This window comes from Filicampus tigris, chromosome 8 (assembly GCF_054856515.1).
Source record: "Filicampus tigris isolate MCC_2025a chromosome 8, RoL_Ftig_1.0, whole genome shotgun sequence".
Taxonomy (NCBI): domain Eukaryota; kingdom Metazoa; phylum Chordata; class Actinopteri; order Syngnathiformes; family Syngnathidae; genus Filicampus; species Filicampus tigris.
In genome coordinates this window covers 5,064,409-5,078,089 of record NC_141224.1, presented here as the reverse complement: position 1 = coordinate 5,078,089, position 13,681 = coordinate 5,064,409, and the positions used below count along the sequence as shown (strand labels likewise).

Genomic DNA, 13,681 nt, shown 5'->3' with positions numbered 1-13,681 from the left:
GCACAATGTCCTTGAACATCGCGGTATGACATCATCATGCTCGTAAATTGATTCAGAAGCACGGGACGCGGCGTGCTACGTCTTGGCGGCGAAACCTCACAAAAACACGTTTCCAAGTGCGTACGACGGCGGCCCCAACGCATGTCGGGAGGCCCCACTGGCGCTTTGTTGACAGTGACGCAACCGCGGCCACCGAGGTTATCAGTAAGCGAGACAGAGCGGCGCATGGTCGCCACCGGCGACGCCACCGACGCTAATTGAGTCACTGCGGGCAATTTGTGAGCCCTTTTAAGGTGGAATGAGAATTCAAACGGCCGTCGATTCTATCTACACTTTATCTTTATTTACCCCCCCCCCCCCCCCCCCCGCTTGCCTTCCGCTGCCCACCGCCCCCACCATTTTTGTTATTTCACTTCCACCTTTATTGATTCTGGCGTTTATTCCGCTAGCAGGTTAATTAACCATCGGTTGTTTATCGCTCTCTCGCCGATAAGAGGAAATAAAATAATCCTTTTTGATTTGTTTGCGCCCCAATCTGCCTTATTATGCTTATCTTCTGTCATAGTATCGAGGCCCGTTTTATGAAGCTATGAATAATGAATCGTGTGTCGTTAAGAATAAGAATAAGAATAATAAAACAACCCCGCAAAAGAAACAAAATGATGACTGAACTAACTCTGAAGCAATATCTCAATTTTAAAAATATATCGGCCATCTTGCCCGGCTTCTGAAGGTCATAAATACAAGAATAAATGGATCAACACATAGAAGGAACTCAAAATGACGTGAACACTGCAGAATATCACAATTTTAGTGCTTATGGGTTATTAAAATACCGTACGAGACATAAGATTGTTGACTGTGTGGTTGTACAGGTCATCAATACAATAATATATGCATTAAAAAATACAAAATAAGCATGCAGGAATTTCTAGAAAGTCATGCTATTCTTCACAGAGGATAAAGAATACCTGTCTGAGTATTGATATATTATCTGTCTACATTTGTGGCTCGTTTGGGTTCAAATAACCTTTGCTTAAAGGATTATAACACTGCAACGGCAATGCTATTCGGTGGCATTTGCCATTATGTGTTAGCATTAAGCTAGCAGGTTTTAAGTTAAAGTCATTTTGGTGTTTTAAATGCGTGGTGCGTAATTCTCTTTATTTTGTGTTTAGTTTGACAGTACACTTCAGTTGGGGGTGGCAATAAGGATTCGGGTGTTAAGACTCCCCGAAATGTGCCTGAATTAAAAACAAGGTAATAATAATCATACTAATAAATTGAATTGTGGTCTCTTTTCTACAGGTCCTAAATGCAATGTTACATTAGTGACAGCAACTCTTCTGGAATGTCCAAAATTGGCTGTTAAAGTGATTTTGAAAATACGCAGAATTCCCGGCGGTGTTCTAAAGGTAATGAATCCGGTAGTTAATTATGTACACATAAAATAAATACAAAATAATGAAACCGACCCTGAAGGAATTGATCAAATTGACCCTTAATGAGGGTTCCAAAAAAATACTTTGGGTTTTTTAAGTCAATTTTGCAAATTGACTAGCAATGTATTTCTTTTAAACACAAGTCGCGAATAGAATAGTTCATAAATAATGAACGCAACGCTATCTGCTAGTATTTGTATGTTATAAAATAAAACAGCATGGGGCACCCCCCCCTTAGATTAATTGACTTCAACTGCTGTCTAATGGATCAACAACAACATTGAGTGTGTTAGCACCCTGCTGGGATGTAATGCCGCTTCTACTGCAGGTTTTGTAAGTATTACGCAAGAGGAGAAAAAAAAAAAAAAAAAACCCGGAATGTTCAGGAAACACGAAGCGCACATTATTTCTCTTTGAGAGCTTGTAATTTCGTCATTCTGAGAAAGTAGTGGCGATTATGTGGCCAAATGACGACGGAATGCCAGGCCAATTGTTGGCACCCTGCTACCAAAATTGAATGCTGCTGTTGGGTAGAAAATGTCACAAGCATACCGTTTTTTGGGGGGCACTGATCCTCTTGATGATGCCAAAATCACTGAAAAATACTGTCGATTTTTTTTTTGTGTTTTTTTTTTTTTTTTGCACAATTTGCAGTGGTTACCAAAATAACCTAAAATATACTCACCGCATCGCCTTTTGGCAAATTGGCGGTCTTCTGCTGGGTACCAAAAAAAAACCATACTCTCTCTATTTATTTATTTATCTGTTTATTTCTGAATTGAATGCAAAGTTGCATTCTGAATTACAATTTTTTTTTAATTAATTCCTATTTATTTTATATATTAATTTTTGATGTTTTTATACATTCATTTTTTTTAGTTATAATATTTTTATCAAATTATTAAAATTATTTGGGGGAAATAATTTGTATTTTTTATTTTTTTTTTTTTAAGGTGGTGGTGGGGAGGACATTGCAGTTATTCGGCCTCACAGGTCAGCCAGCCAATCACAGGGCACAGTAGACAAAACAAGCATTCACTCGACAGTCAACACCAGTAAGTCCTGAACCTAGAGCCTTGAACCTCAGAACTGTGAAGCAGAACACACTAACCACTTGAGCACTGCGTTGCCGATCCAAAGTTGTTTCAAGAAATCACCCCCACCCCTCCCCACTGCTTTCAACTTTTACAGAAGCAAAGAGGTCAGAAATTCCCCTTGTGGAGGTTAGATAACGTCTGCCGAGAAAGAGGCCGGGCCTCCCGGGGGGGGGGGGGGGGGGGGGGGGGGGTGGACGGTGAGGCAACAACACTCCGCCCCCCCCCCACAACTAAGCACGTGTATAAATACCAGACACCGCGCACTCGCAACCAACACACTGTGGAAGCGAGGTAGCAAGCGAAACAACCTCGTCACCGGACAGTCGTCGTCGGCGCCCCATGAGAGAGACGACCGCTCCACTCTCGAGGATTTCCAGCCACGTTTAAAATAAGGCCACCCGCCTACTAGTCAAAAATGAAGGCATTAAGCATTGCAGCTGCAGTGACACTCGTGCTCGCCTTTATTTGCATCCTGGAGAGCTCTGCGCTCCCCTTCAGCGAGGTAAGGAAATCGACTTTTTCATATTACTTCCGCCATTTTCCATTACGGTGGACCCTGGCGCACCGCTATGAGTGAAATTCCGCCACATGGAAAGAAGTTGACAAACTTTAGGAATAGCGACACACTGCAATACATTTTGAACGTGCAAAATTGCAAGCGCAAGCTGTAGAAAATACTGCCGGTGTTTTTTAGCGTCTGTATTTTAGGTATGCGCCTTTAAGAGGCGGGGCCTTGTCATTTCCTGTTGTAAAAATGTAATCGTGACTGTGGCTCTCCTTTCCCTCATAAGAGGTTATCACAATTGATGTACTGTTATACCCCATGGAAAACAATATGTGAGAGGAACACTTTATGTAGCCGAGCCCCAGCTTAATCAACCGGTGAGTTGCTTCACTTTTACTCGCAGATCATTGACTAAACTAAGTACAAATAAACACAATGTCAGTTCCAACAACAAAATACATACAGTATACAATTGTCTTGGTAAACACAAAGAAAACCTTTTTATTTTGCTCCCCAAAGGAGTTTCAAATAATTCCTTTCTTCTTGACAGAGCTTTGGTTCGGTTTGTCTTGACTAACCGATTTGAATCGGAAAATTGGATGTGACGTGAAAGATGTGAGTGCATCCAATCGAAGCAAATCCTTCAATTTTAAAATACCGTCCTTGAATTGTATGGGAGCGCATATTGAATCGTCTTTTATTGAAGATGCACACACCTAATATATATGCATGTGTGTAATATAATCTCTGAAGGAAATGCAACTTTTACAGTACTAACAAGTTCTTATTGTAAAATGAAACTCACTGCATCATACCCTGTCAAACGCATCCTTACCAGATCAAACCCAGTCATACTCTCACTGAATCGAACCAAATTGAATTTAGTCTTGACATTGAGGATATATGTTTTGTGTCCTGAAACTCTTCTTTACAAAGTAATAGAGAGAATCGGTTTGTTGCCAGAACCTCAAAAGTCCAATTCACTTCCAATATGACATTACCTTGATTATTTTTTTTTTTTTTTTTTTTTTTTTTTTTTTTTACACTGGATTTCCCTGACACGTGAGCATTTAATGGACATGTTTTTGCGGGCACAGGTGCGGCAGCAAATGGAGGAGGCGAGAGGAGGCGACGGTCCGGTTGCAGGACAACTGGACGTGCCCGGCGGGGAGATTTGGACGCCGTATCACGCGCGACACAAGCGGCAGAGCAACCTGTCGCTGTGCCGCTGGTGCTGCAATTGCTGCAAGTTATACAAGGGCTGTGGCTTCTGCTGCAAATTCTGAAAGAGAGGGGGAAGAAAACAAAACAAACGAAAAGGAATGAAAGGAAGAAGGCCCTCGCATCACCACGACGCTAATTTATTACGCTTTCTAACTGAGCTGGTTTCTAATTTGTATTTTGGTCGCGCATGATCTAGAAGCTGTGGTCAAAAGTGGCACAGTGGTATTTATTTCCATGTTTGTAATAGTTTCAACATTTTTCTAAACTTTTTTTTTTTTTTCAATGACACTTGTTTTCTGAATTAAGGCCACCATGTTCATATTTGGTGATGAATAAATGGATATTTAAATTTATTTGCTTGTGTTTTTATTTTTTAGCTGAATGTTTTCATAACGTATACTTTTTGGAATATTTATTTTTTCATTTGAATGTATTATTTACTTTATTGATCTTTTAAATCGATTTTTAAATGACAAATTCACATTTCTATTTTTTCACATTTAAAAATATGTAATAAAAAATATATTTTTTCTTTAAAAAAAATTATAATCTGTAGTCCTCTCTTTGGTTTATGTTATTTAGTTTTGTATATTATTTTACATACTTTTTATTATCGAGATTTGTACTTGAAGCTATTTATATCTTTTTTAAAAAAAAAAAAATTTTATTATTTAAATTAGCTTTTGAAAACATTTCTAAAGGGGGTTCTGAGGTCAATTCGAATCTATCCAATTCTTCCAATTCCTTCTTAAATAGAAAATATCAATGATAGATAGTACATAGTACATACAAAAAAAATGTTCATATATATATATTTGTTTATTTTTATTTATTTTTTTTTAAAATATTTGTTTTAATGTTATTATTGATATTATTTATCTGATGATATTATTTATGACCTCTGGGTTTGGAGGATAGTAGTGAGTTATTTAAGCAGTGTAACAACAGCCAGTCACATGTGTGGCCTGAATAAAGTAAACACGCACACACACACTGTATTATATAATCCAAAGACACATATGGTAGGATGCAGTCGGTCAACTGTTGTGTCAATGAACTTTGAACAATGAAATTTTCTGGTCATCAAAATCAACATGTCTATTTTACATTCTTAGAAGATTTGTACCATAATTTCAATTTTTGAACTTGATCTGTTTTTTTTTTCTTTTTTTTTTTACTAGTAATTAAACTCAAAATATTTTTTACTTGCATTTTATTTTTTAGTATGATTGCTATCTAATAATTTATTTTATTTATTGATGTGATTTCAAATATAAGATGTGTTAATTGACAGGAGGGATTGTGTAATGTTATAAAACAATATATATTTTTAAATTTTTTACACATTTTTGACATGCCGACCTGAAATGCACAGTCAGCATATTCACAGCCAACATTTGTATATAGGAAAAATATATCTATTTTATAGGTTTTTTTTTTTGTTTGAGGCTTACACCTTGCATGCTATCATCATATATTATCCAGTGCTGGCGTCCATTTTTATAACCCATCATGAAGACGATTAATATTCTGCTTCCAGCTGTACTTTTTTTTTTTTTTCTTTCTTTTTTTTTTTTTATTCCAATCTATTTTTACTTAACCATATTTTACATTGTAATGGAGTGTCCAAACTAACAATTTGTCATAATTATGAATCTGTGTGTGAAGAAATGTGTGGATGGCGAAGGAGGGAATGTCAGGAGGTGTTCCCCATTGATTGGAGGCAAAGGAACATTTGCATTTAGATGGTCCCTTTGCTTCCTTGTGTGTATGTCAATACTGTGGTGGTCTTCCTTAAACGTAATGAATCTGCGTGTGTGTGTGTGTGTGTCGGGGGAGATCATGAAGCCAAACAAACCATCGCAGAAACACCATTGTTTTTCTACCTGGTGACAAACGATACCACCCGTCGTTCGTTTTAATCAAACGGAGGCCAATGTAACAAGTGCCGCATTCCAGCCAAGCCACTGCGCCATTGGACGCACTTTGTGGCCATTATCGGAGCAAGAATCCTATTCGTTTTCAAAGATTCTGGACGCATCAAAAAACAAAATAAAAAACAACACAAAAACAAAAGTTAATCATGACAGCAAATCAGAAAACACTCAAATAAAAAACGAATCAAAACAGCAAATGAAAAATCCACTCCCCCCCCCCAAAAAAAGGTGTGATTGATCGATTCTTTAGTGAGTATGTTTCACTGGAATATCCCCTTTTTCTCCATAATGAGAAATATCATGAAATTTTCAACTGTAATAAATAGTGACCTATCATTGCCAATGACTACAGAAATACGAATGAGAAAATCTGAGCTTCTGGTGAATATTTTGTTATTTCTAAAATGTAGATTTTTTTCCCCAAATATTTTTCTTCGTCATTATACAAACCACGATTGATATTGCTTTTGTGGAATGTAAGCTAAGTAGTCAAATCCACCCATTTTTGTGCATCTCAGGGAGCGGCCATTTTTGCCACTCGCATTCAACTGAAAATGACATCACAGTTGCTCAGGGCTCAGGTAACAACCAATCACGGCTCCTGTTTTCTGAGGGAAGAGCAATGATTGGTTGTTACCTGTGCCCAGAGCTACTGTGATGTCATTTTCAGTCGACAGCAAGTGACAAAATGGCCTACACCCGAGATGGCTAAAAACGGGTGGATTTTGCCGCTTAAATCCTATTTCACAAATGTAATATTAATCAAAATGCCACGTTTAGACAAGTGGAGGCGCATAGAACATATTACAGTAAAAACAATATTTAGGGTTGACTTCCTCTTTAACATTTTTACTTAAGTGGAGTATGCCGCTGACGTCACCTCATTGCGTATGTATGACACGCTGCAGTGGCGCGTTGGATGAGCGTGTGAGTAACGGCGTGCACACGAGGAGAAACGCGGCCGCTGTGTAGCTTGCTGACACACTTTTGCTTCAGCCGCCATTTCAAAAGATAACACGTTCTCCAGGCAATATTCTTCACTAATCTCGTTGGGATTTATTAGGATTTTGTACAAAAAGTCGTCTACAAACAAAAAACTTAATTCTTTCAATAAATGAAAAAAAAAGAAAAAAAGAAGAAGAAATCAACTTCCACAATGGTCTTTGGTTTTTAAATGTAAAATATTTACTAAAAAAATCATAAAAACACATAATTGTTAGAAAAAGAAACTAAAACATTTCATTTTGAATGAGGGAAAATGTTACATTCTCATTGATTTCATACATCTTAAATTACATACACGTTAAATTACACTGTTTTTTTTTTGTTTTTTTTTTTATAAATTAATAACCAATGAATTAAAATTTAATTTAGAAAGATTCCCGTCAGTTTCACGCAAAAATTTTCATTGAATCCCGCCATTTTAAAAGTCAAATTTCCATTTTCTGTTGTGATTGATTACTCAGCATCTGTTGCATCATCGTGTACGTTTCATGCGCGGATGATGAAGTCGCGTCATGTATCATTGCAGAGGAATCCTGTCTGCGCTCTGCAGCGCCTTCCCTCCCTTCCACTTTTTGTGTGTTTCACTGCGGCGCATCGCACTTGAATACACCCCCCCACCCCCCACCACCCCACCAGCCCCCGCCCCCCAGGCCACGTCGATTCTATCAAACAATAAGCAGCATGAGCGGAATGCGTAAGGAGCGAGCATCCCGCCATCCATCCCCGAGAGAAGACAATGTTTTTTTTTTTTTTTTCCCCCTTGTTATCTCTATGTGTGGATTGGAGCCACCGTGAGGTGGGCAGATAGTCGGCCTCCTTGGCACGGAGCAGCCCGGACTCCCCGCCGTGCCTGCCGTCCGCGTTGCAGCGGCAACGCTATCGTAGCGGCCGCGATATGTCACGCCACGTACGTCGTCCCACAAATTTTACGCACAACTTGGATCGCTACAGGACACGGTAGACACAGGAGCACTTCGCTGGTCAAACCAAATGTTAATATATATATATTCAGATGCCACATTTACAATTCTGACGAGTTTATTCACATGTATGTAAATGACAACAGGTAACTCATTGCAACCCTCTCGAACTGAGCCGCATGGTATCGAATCGCAATCCCACTGAATCGAACCGAATCGAATCGTTCCACCTTGGATCATATTGTACCCAATGTGTCGAGATACCAATAGAATCATCCTTTATTTTTTATACGATAAAATAAATAATATAATATTATATAATATATATTATATCTATATTTATTTATAGTCTATATTATAATATAGAATTATATATATACATTTATCAGTTATACATGGATTTTCGCTATTCTTGGTCTCATCTCAAGCGAATATCGGGGGTCCATGATACATGGGTAAGCTATGTCGCCCCCCCTCCCCACCACGCGCCCCCCACCCAACCCTGGGATAGACAGTTGGATCAATGGACGCCCCGACTGAAAGCTCATTTATAAGTCACAGATTTGATGACATCAGCAAGCTTGTTCTCTCCGGGGACGAGACACTAATATCCGTCTCCCCGGTTTGCGGCACCTGGTGCGACCTTACAAATCACCAGCCTGCCGGCGCTCCGCTACTCGACCGGGCTTCAGCGTATCACGGAGAGACGCGGCTAATCGGAAACATCCATTATTGCGGCACGGGTTTGTTTGGGGCCGGCGGCCCTTCTCGCTGATGGATGCCAATGAAGGCTAAAGGAGAGTGGGAACACATTAAGCACGTCGTTTAGAGCATTATGCTTTTCATTTCAAATGTGCCGGTGCATGATTTGAGCGCAATCTATATTCCATGTATATATTTGGTGATACATTGTGGACTTATTTGACTCCCCCAAGTCTGGAAATGGATGCGCCAATTATGGTTGAGAAAAATAGAGCCTCACCAATTACTTGGCTGGCTGATTTTATCAAGCCATATTAGCTTTTTTAAAATCAGCAAAAGTTGGCTGATTTTTTTTTTCCCAATCGTTGTGTTTTTTTTTTGTTTATACATTAACATGGCAAAAAACAAAAATCTGCCAATTTTTGTCTCTTTTGTGACGTTAACAAATACGAAGGGACAAAGTATTGTAAAACAGTCAAATGTTCTGCTTGGAATTCATATATCGTTATTGTTGTAAGTGTTAAGATACCGGAAAAAAAGTATCATTACTTTTTTTTAGCGGAGCATATATGGTCCAAAAGTATGCTCATAATATTCCACCCCCATTGACGAATGGTGTCGAATTGTCTTGTAATGATTGTTGAATTGATTTTGTACAAACCTTACCTACAAGACCAAAACATTTTTCTTTGCTACATCGCATATTATTTATTGTTATACATACGGTATTCTTTTGTTGCTTGTGTTTGTTAAAATGAAGTGCATGTGAAGAGAACCTTGAAAAAAATAATCGAGCTTTAAATCGGAATTGCAATATCGAGGAAAAAAAAAATTCAGAGTTACTCTATTAATGATTAACACAGGCAATTATAACTTTATTCCTTACACCGTACACTGGTTCTATTCCAGGTTGAAGGCATTTGCCCTCCTCAGAGTGTAAATAACGGTGTCAAAAGTGGGATGGCCAAAATGATGATGATGATGATGATGATGATGATTTGCGTAGTTTTGCCCAGGTGGCAGTCGACGTTCCACCGAGTGCCGTTGCTGCTCCTCAATGTGTCCTAGCGCATGCATAAAAAAAGCGCCCTGTTTTTGTTGATGTATTTTTGCCAAACTAACACACGACGGGGGAGTTTTTTCTTGCTGATGTGAGGAAACGGCAGGCGATGGTTTGAGCGAAGCCTATGAATATATTTGGGCTTTATGAGCTGATTTACGTCTGGAATATGTTTTACTGCTCTCTGGCGCTCCTCGGGAATGCTTCATTAGGAGCAGCCGAATAACATCGGATGCGGATTCAAAACTTCTGCGCAGTCTTAGGTCATTTATTGTAATGTGTCCTTTTTTCAGTTAATATTTGAGTGTTTTTCATGTCATATTTATTTCCAATATTAGTTTTTGTCAAATGGCTTCAAATGTTTTTTTTCTAAGATTTAAAAAAAATAAAATAAAATAAAAATCCCAAATATTTGTATTTTTTCCTGGTGTTCTTTCTTATTGAATTCCCAATTTTCTCTTTTGTTTGCAGCGAATCCCTGACTCATCACTTTTGTGACAACTTAGAAGGATCAATAATCTTGTCGGAACACCCTTCGTGACAAGGGTGGTCCGCGGGGGGAGCTTTCTCATCAAAAACTGATCTCGCCAGGAATCCAGAGGTTCCTTGTCTGACTCCTTTGGGAAGAAAGACGGCAAATTGAAGAAGAGTTATTTATTAGGCGCACACATTCTGGGTATTGCTGCCCTGCTGATTCAGCTCACTACGGCAGGACCACTGAGTATACATCAGCTGGCCCCCACACCGTCACCAACCCAAACATACATCTGTCCCACCTCATGGACATCACGTCCATCTCTTAGCAAGCTAACACATACACACACTTTTCTGCCCAAATGATAGAATTGCATTCAGCAAGTCAAATGGCGGGGTGTCACAGTGGCCAAGTGGCATTTGAGATGTCGTTTTGTGTCGGCGCTCCTTGAACGCACCTCGTGCACCACCAAAAGCCAATTGAAAGTTTGTCTTTGCTTCTTTTCTGATGCAGCCGCTACTAGCCTGTGTACTGTATTTGCCTATTCAATATTCACTACAGTACCGTTTGTTATTGAATGTCAAAGGCAAGTTAGAATGACTTAATACCGTTGGTGTAAAGTGCTTATTTGCAGGAAACGATCCAAGCAATGGAAGGATGCCTGGATTAAAAACAGGTGTGAAGGAAGGCAGAGCGTAGGTTTATATGAAGGAAAGAAGGATGCATGGAAAGAGCATTCTGGAAGGAAGGAAGGGGAGGATGCAAGAAAAATGCAGTCCTGAAGGATTACTCACATTTCAGGTGAGTTAACAAGTTTGGCAAACTGCCTTGATCCATTCCTTTTGGGAACTCTGTAACATTAGAAGGCCACGTGCGGCCATCTTTGTTAGCTGAGAAATGGATGTGAAATTGGGTGTTTATTCCCTCACCTTGCACTTGACGCGTTGTTGGTACGATAAGATCTCTCTCTGGGGAGAAGGACATAAAACACACACTTCTTGCTGTTTTATGCCTCCATTTTCCTGTCAAGACAGTAAAAAGGCTTCCAAAAAGCTTGTCGACCATTATGACCTTTTGCTATTTTTTTCACCTCCCCGTCGCTTGTAAAAAGAAGACGTTTACCAGCGTTTGATGTCGAATTAGATCCCAAAATCACATTTGATAGAAGCTCACGGGGCAATCCCCATCCGACGCGGTAAGGCCTTGAATGATGCATTCTGGAAAACCAGATGATAAACTAACCAGCTAATCAATCATTGAACAAATAAATGAGCTTGCTTGGTAACTAACTGACTGAGGTAAATTTTGCATAACCTGATGGCTTACTAACCAGTGAACAAACAGTTAAACAAATGTACCAATTCATCAATAAGCGAGCAAACAGCTCGCTGGGTAGCTAACTTAAAACTAACTACCGGTAGTTAATCAATGGATCAACAATGTGCTAGCTAGCTAGCTACATAACTAAATCTAGTTTGAGTCTAACCCTGCATCTTACTTATTTTACAAATGAACAATTTCTGAAAGTGACTGACTACTCAATAAATGAACAAATAAATGGGCTCGCTAGTTAGCTAACAAAAAAAACTAACAAATCATTTAACAATCAAACAACTAGCATGTAGTTTTTGCCCAACCCTGCTGTCATACTCACTTACAAATGAACACATTTGCAAAGTGACTGGCTCATCAATAAATGAACAAATAAATGAGCTAACTAACTAACTAACTAACTGTAGCGACTACAAGCAGCCTTGTCGCTTCTGAGAGAAAGTGGGTGGGTTGGGTACTTGTCTGACGCGCTACTTTTACGGTGGCTGGACAGTTGAAACACTTGAGTCTTGACTGCGCTTTGATCGGTTTTAATGAAACAGTGGCTTTCACGGATACACTCTGGATGGTTTGCTTGTAGCACAATATGGCATAATGAAGCCGTAGCGTAGTAGCGAAGCGTAGCGTGTAGAAAAGTGTAGCGTATAAAAGCGTATGGCGTAGCCTAACGTGTAGCAAAGCGAAGTATATGGCGAAGCGGTCAACAAAAAATACGGCTACCCAGCCCGACTCTCTCTGCCGTACAGCTTGAAACCCTAACCCTAGCGCAAAATCCTGATGGGGTACTTTGCTTATACTGCTAAAGCCAGACCTCCTCTTAAAAATTCTCACCATAGTGTAAACAAGCTGCTTCCTGTGTAAAAATCAGATTTTAAATTTATTACACCAGACACTTTATTGATTAATGACAAATGGGAGAAGTTGAAGGGATGCTTTCATTGCACGGACTAGGATATTTTTCTCAAGGATACAGGCATGCACAATGCTACAAAATCTATTACTGACTACATTAACTTTTGCACTGACTTTGTCATATCCCTGAAAATTGCAAAACGTTATATATATATGTATCCCGACCACAAAACCCATTTCCCCGCTGACATCAAGGATTGTATTTAAAGGATAAGACCGCTTTTAAATCGGCGGATGACGCATGAGTCTACGTGGCCTACGAGGACCCGAATCTCCAGATATTAACAGCGCCGCAGCAACATAAGGAGCAGGCAGAAACAGAACTATGGCACTCGACTCAGGCGTGTGACTAACATGGACGCTAAAATGAAGCCACTGTTTTGCCCATAATGAAACACAAGGGCAAACAAACTGAACAATTTCCATATGCGTTTAATATTGATAACAATGCAGAATGTGGTGATGTCTTTGAAAATGTGATCAGTCACTTTAATGTGGTTAGAATTGAAATTGATCTAGAAACAGCCACTAAAGCCTTTCAAACTAGAAAGACAAGAGGACCAGACGGTCTGTCTGCTTATTTATTCTGAAATCTTTTGTGAAGGAACTCGTCTCCAGCCTCGCATAAATTATTTCAGCTCCCCTTAGACAAGCATGAATAAGAAATGTATATAATGGCCACGCTATGGGTGTGCATCCCTCCCATGAAAGACGATTCAGTTCGCACCTTGCTACCATGGAGTACGATACGATTTAAGGTCGGCACATTTGAAAAATCAACAGATTTGATTTGGTTCAGTTAAATCGAAACCGATTTTCTGAGTCAAATCGGTTTTCGTTATACCCCCTAGCCCTTACCCCAAAAAGGTTAGTTCACTGGAGGAAAACAACTTCCAGGGGACATAACGTCAAATGTTTTGAAATCACTAGAGAAGATAATGACCTTTAAATAGCCGTGGATACATCCATCCATCCGTTTTTTTTTTCTATGGAGCTGATACCAGTCGAACGGCACATCCGCCCAGAACAATGCGCTGATGTTTACAGAGTGGCGAGAGCATTGTGAAATG

At 39.4% G+C, this 13,681-nt stretch overlaps 2 protein-coding genes across 2 annotated transcripts in view; both read left to right on the top strand.

Annotated features, from left to right (window-relative positions):
* The first annotated feature begins 2,796 nt into the window (after positions 1 to 2,796).
* On the top strand, positions 2,797 to 4,621 carry hamp (hepcidin antimicrobial peptide). The gene is made up of 2 exons (XM_086037262.1): positions 2,797 to 3,041; positions 4,142 to 4,621. Exons 1-2 carry the CDS (start codon positions 2,955 to 2,957, stop codon positions 4,328 to 4,330), a joined length of 276 nt encoding a protein of 91 aa, XP_085893388.1. The 5' UTR covers positions 2,797 to 2,954; the 3' UTR covers positions 4,331 to 4,621.
* A 6,502-nt stretch (positions 4,622 to 11,123) lies between these two features.
* iglon5 (IgLON family member 5) overlaps positions 11,124 to 13,681 on the top strand; it is a 162,313-nt gene continuing 159,755 nt past the window's right edge. The window contains exon 1 of the mRNA XM_086038602.1: positions 11,124 to 11,168. The gene's annotated coding sequence lies outside the window, so the exon portion shown is untranslated. The remainder of the gene's footprint in view (positions 11,169 to 13,681) is intronic.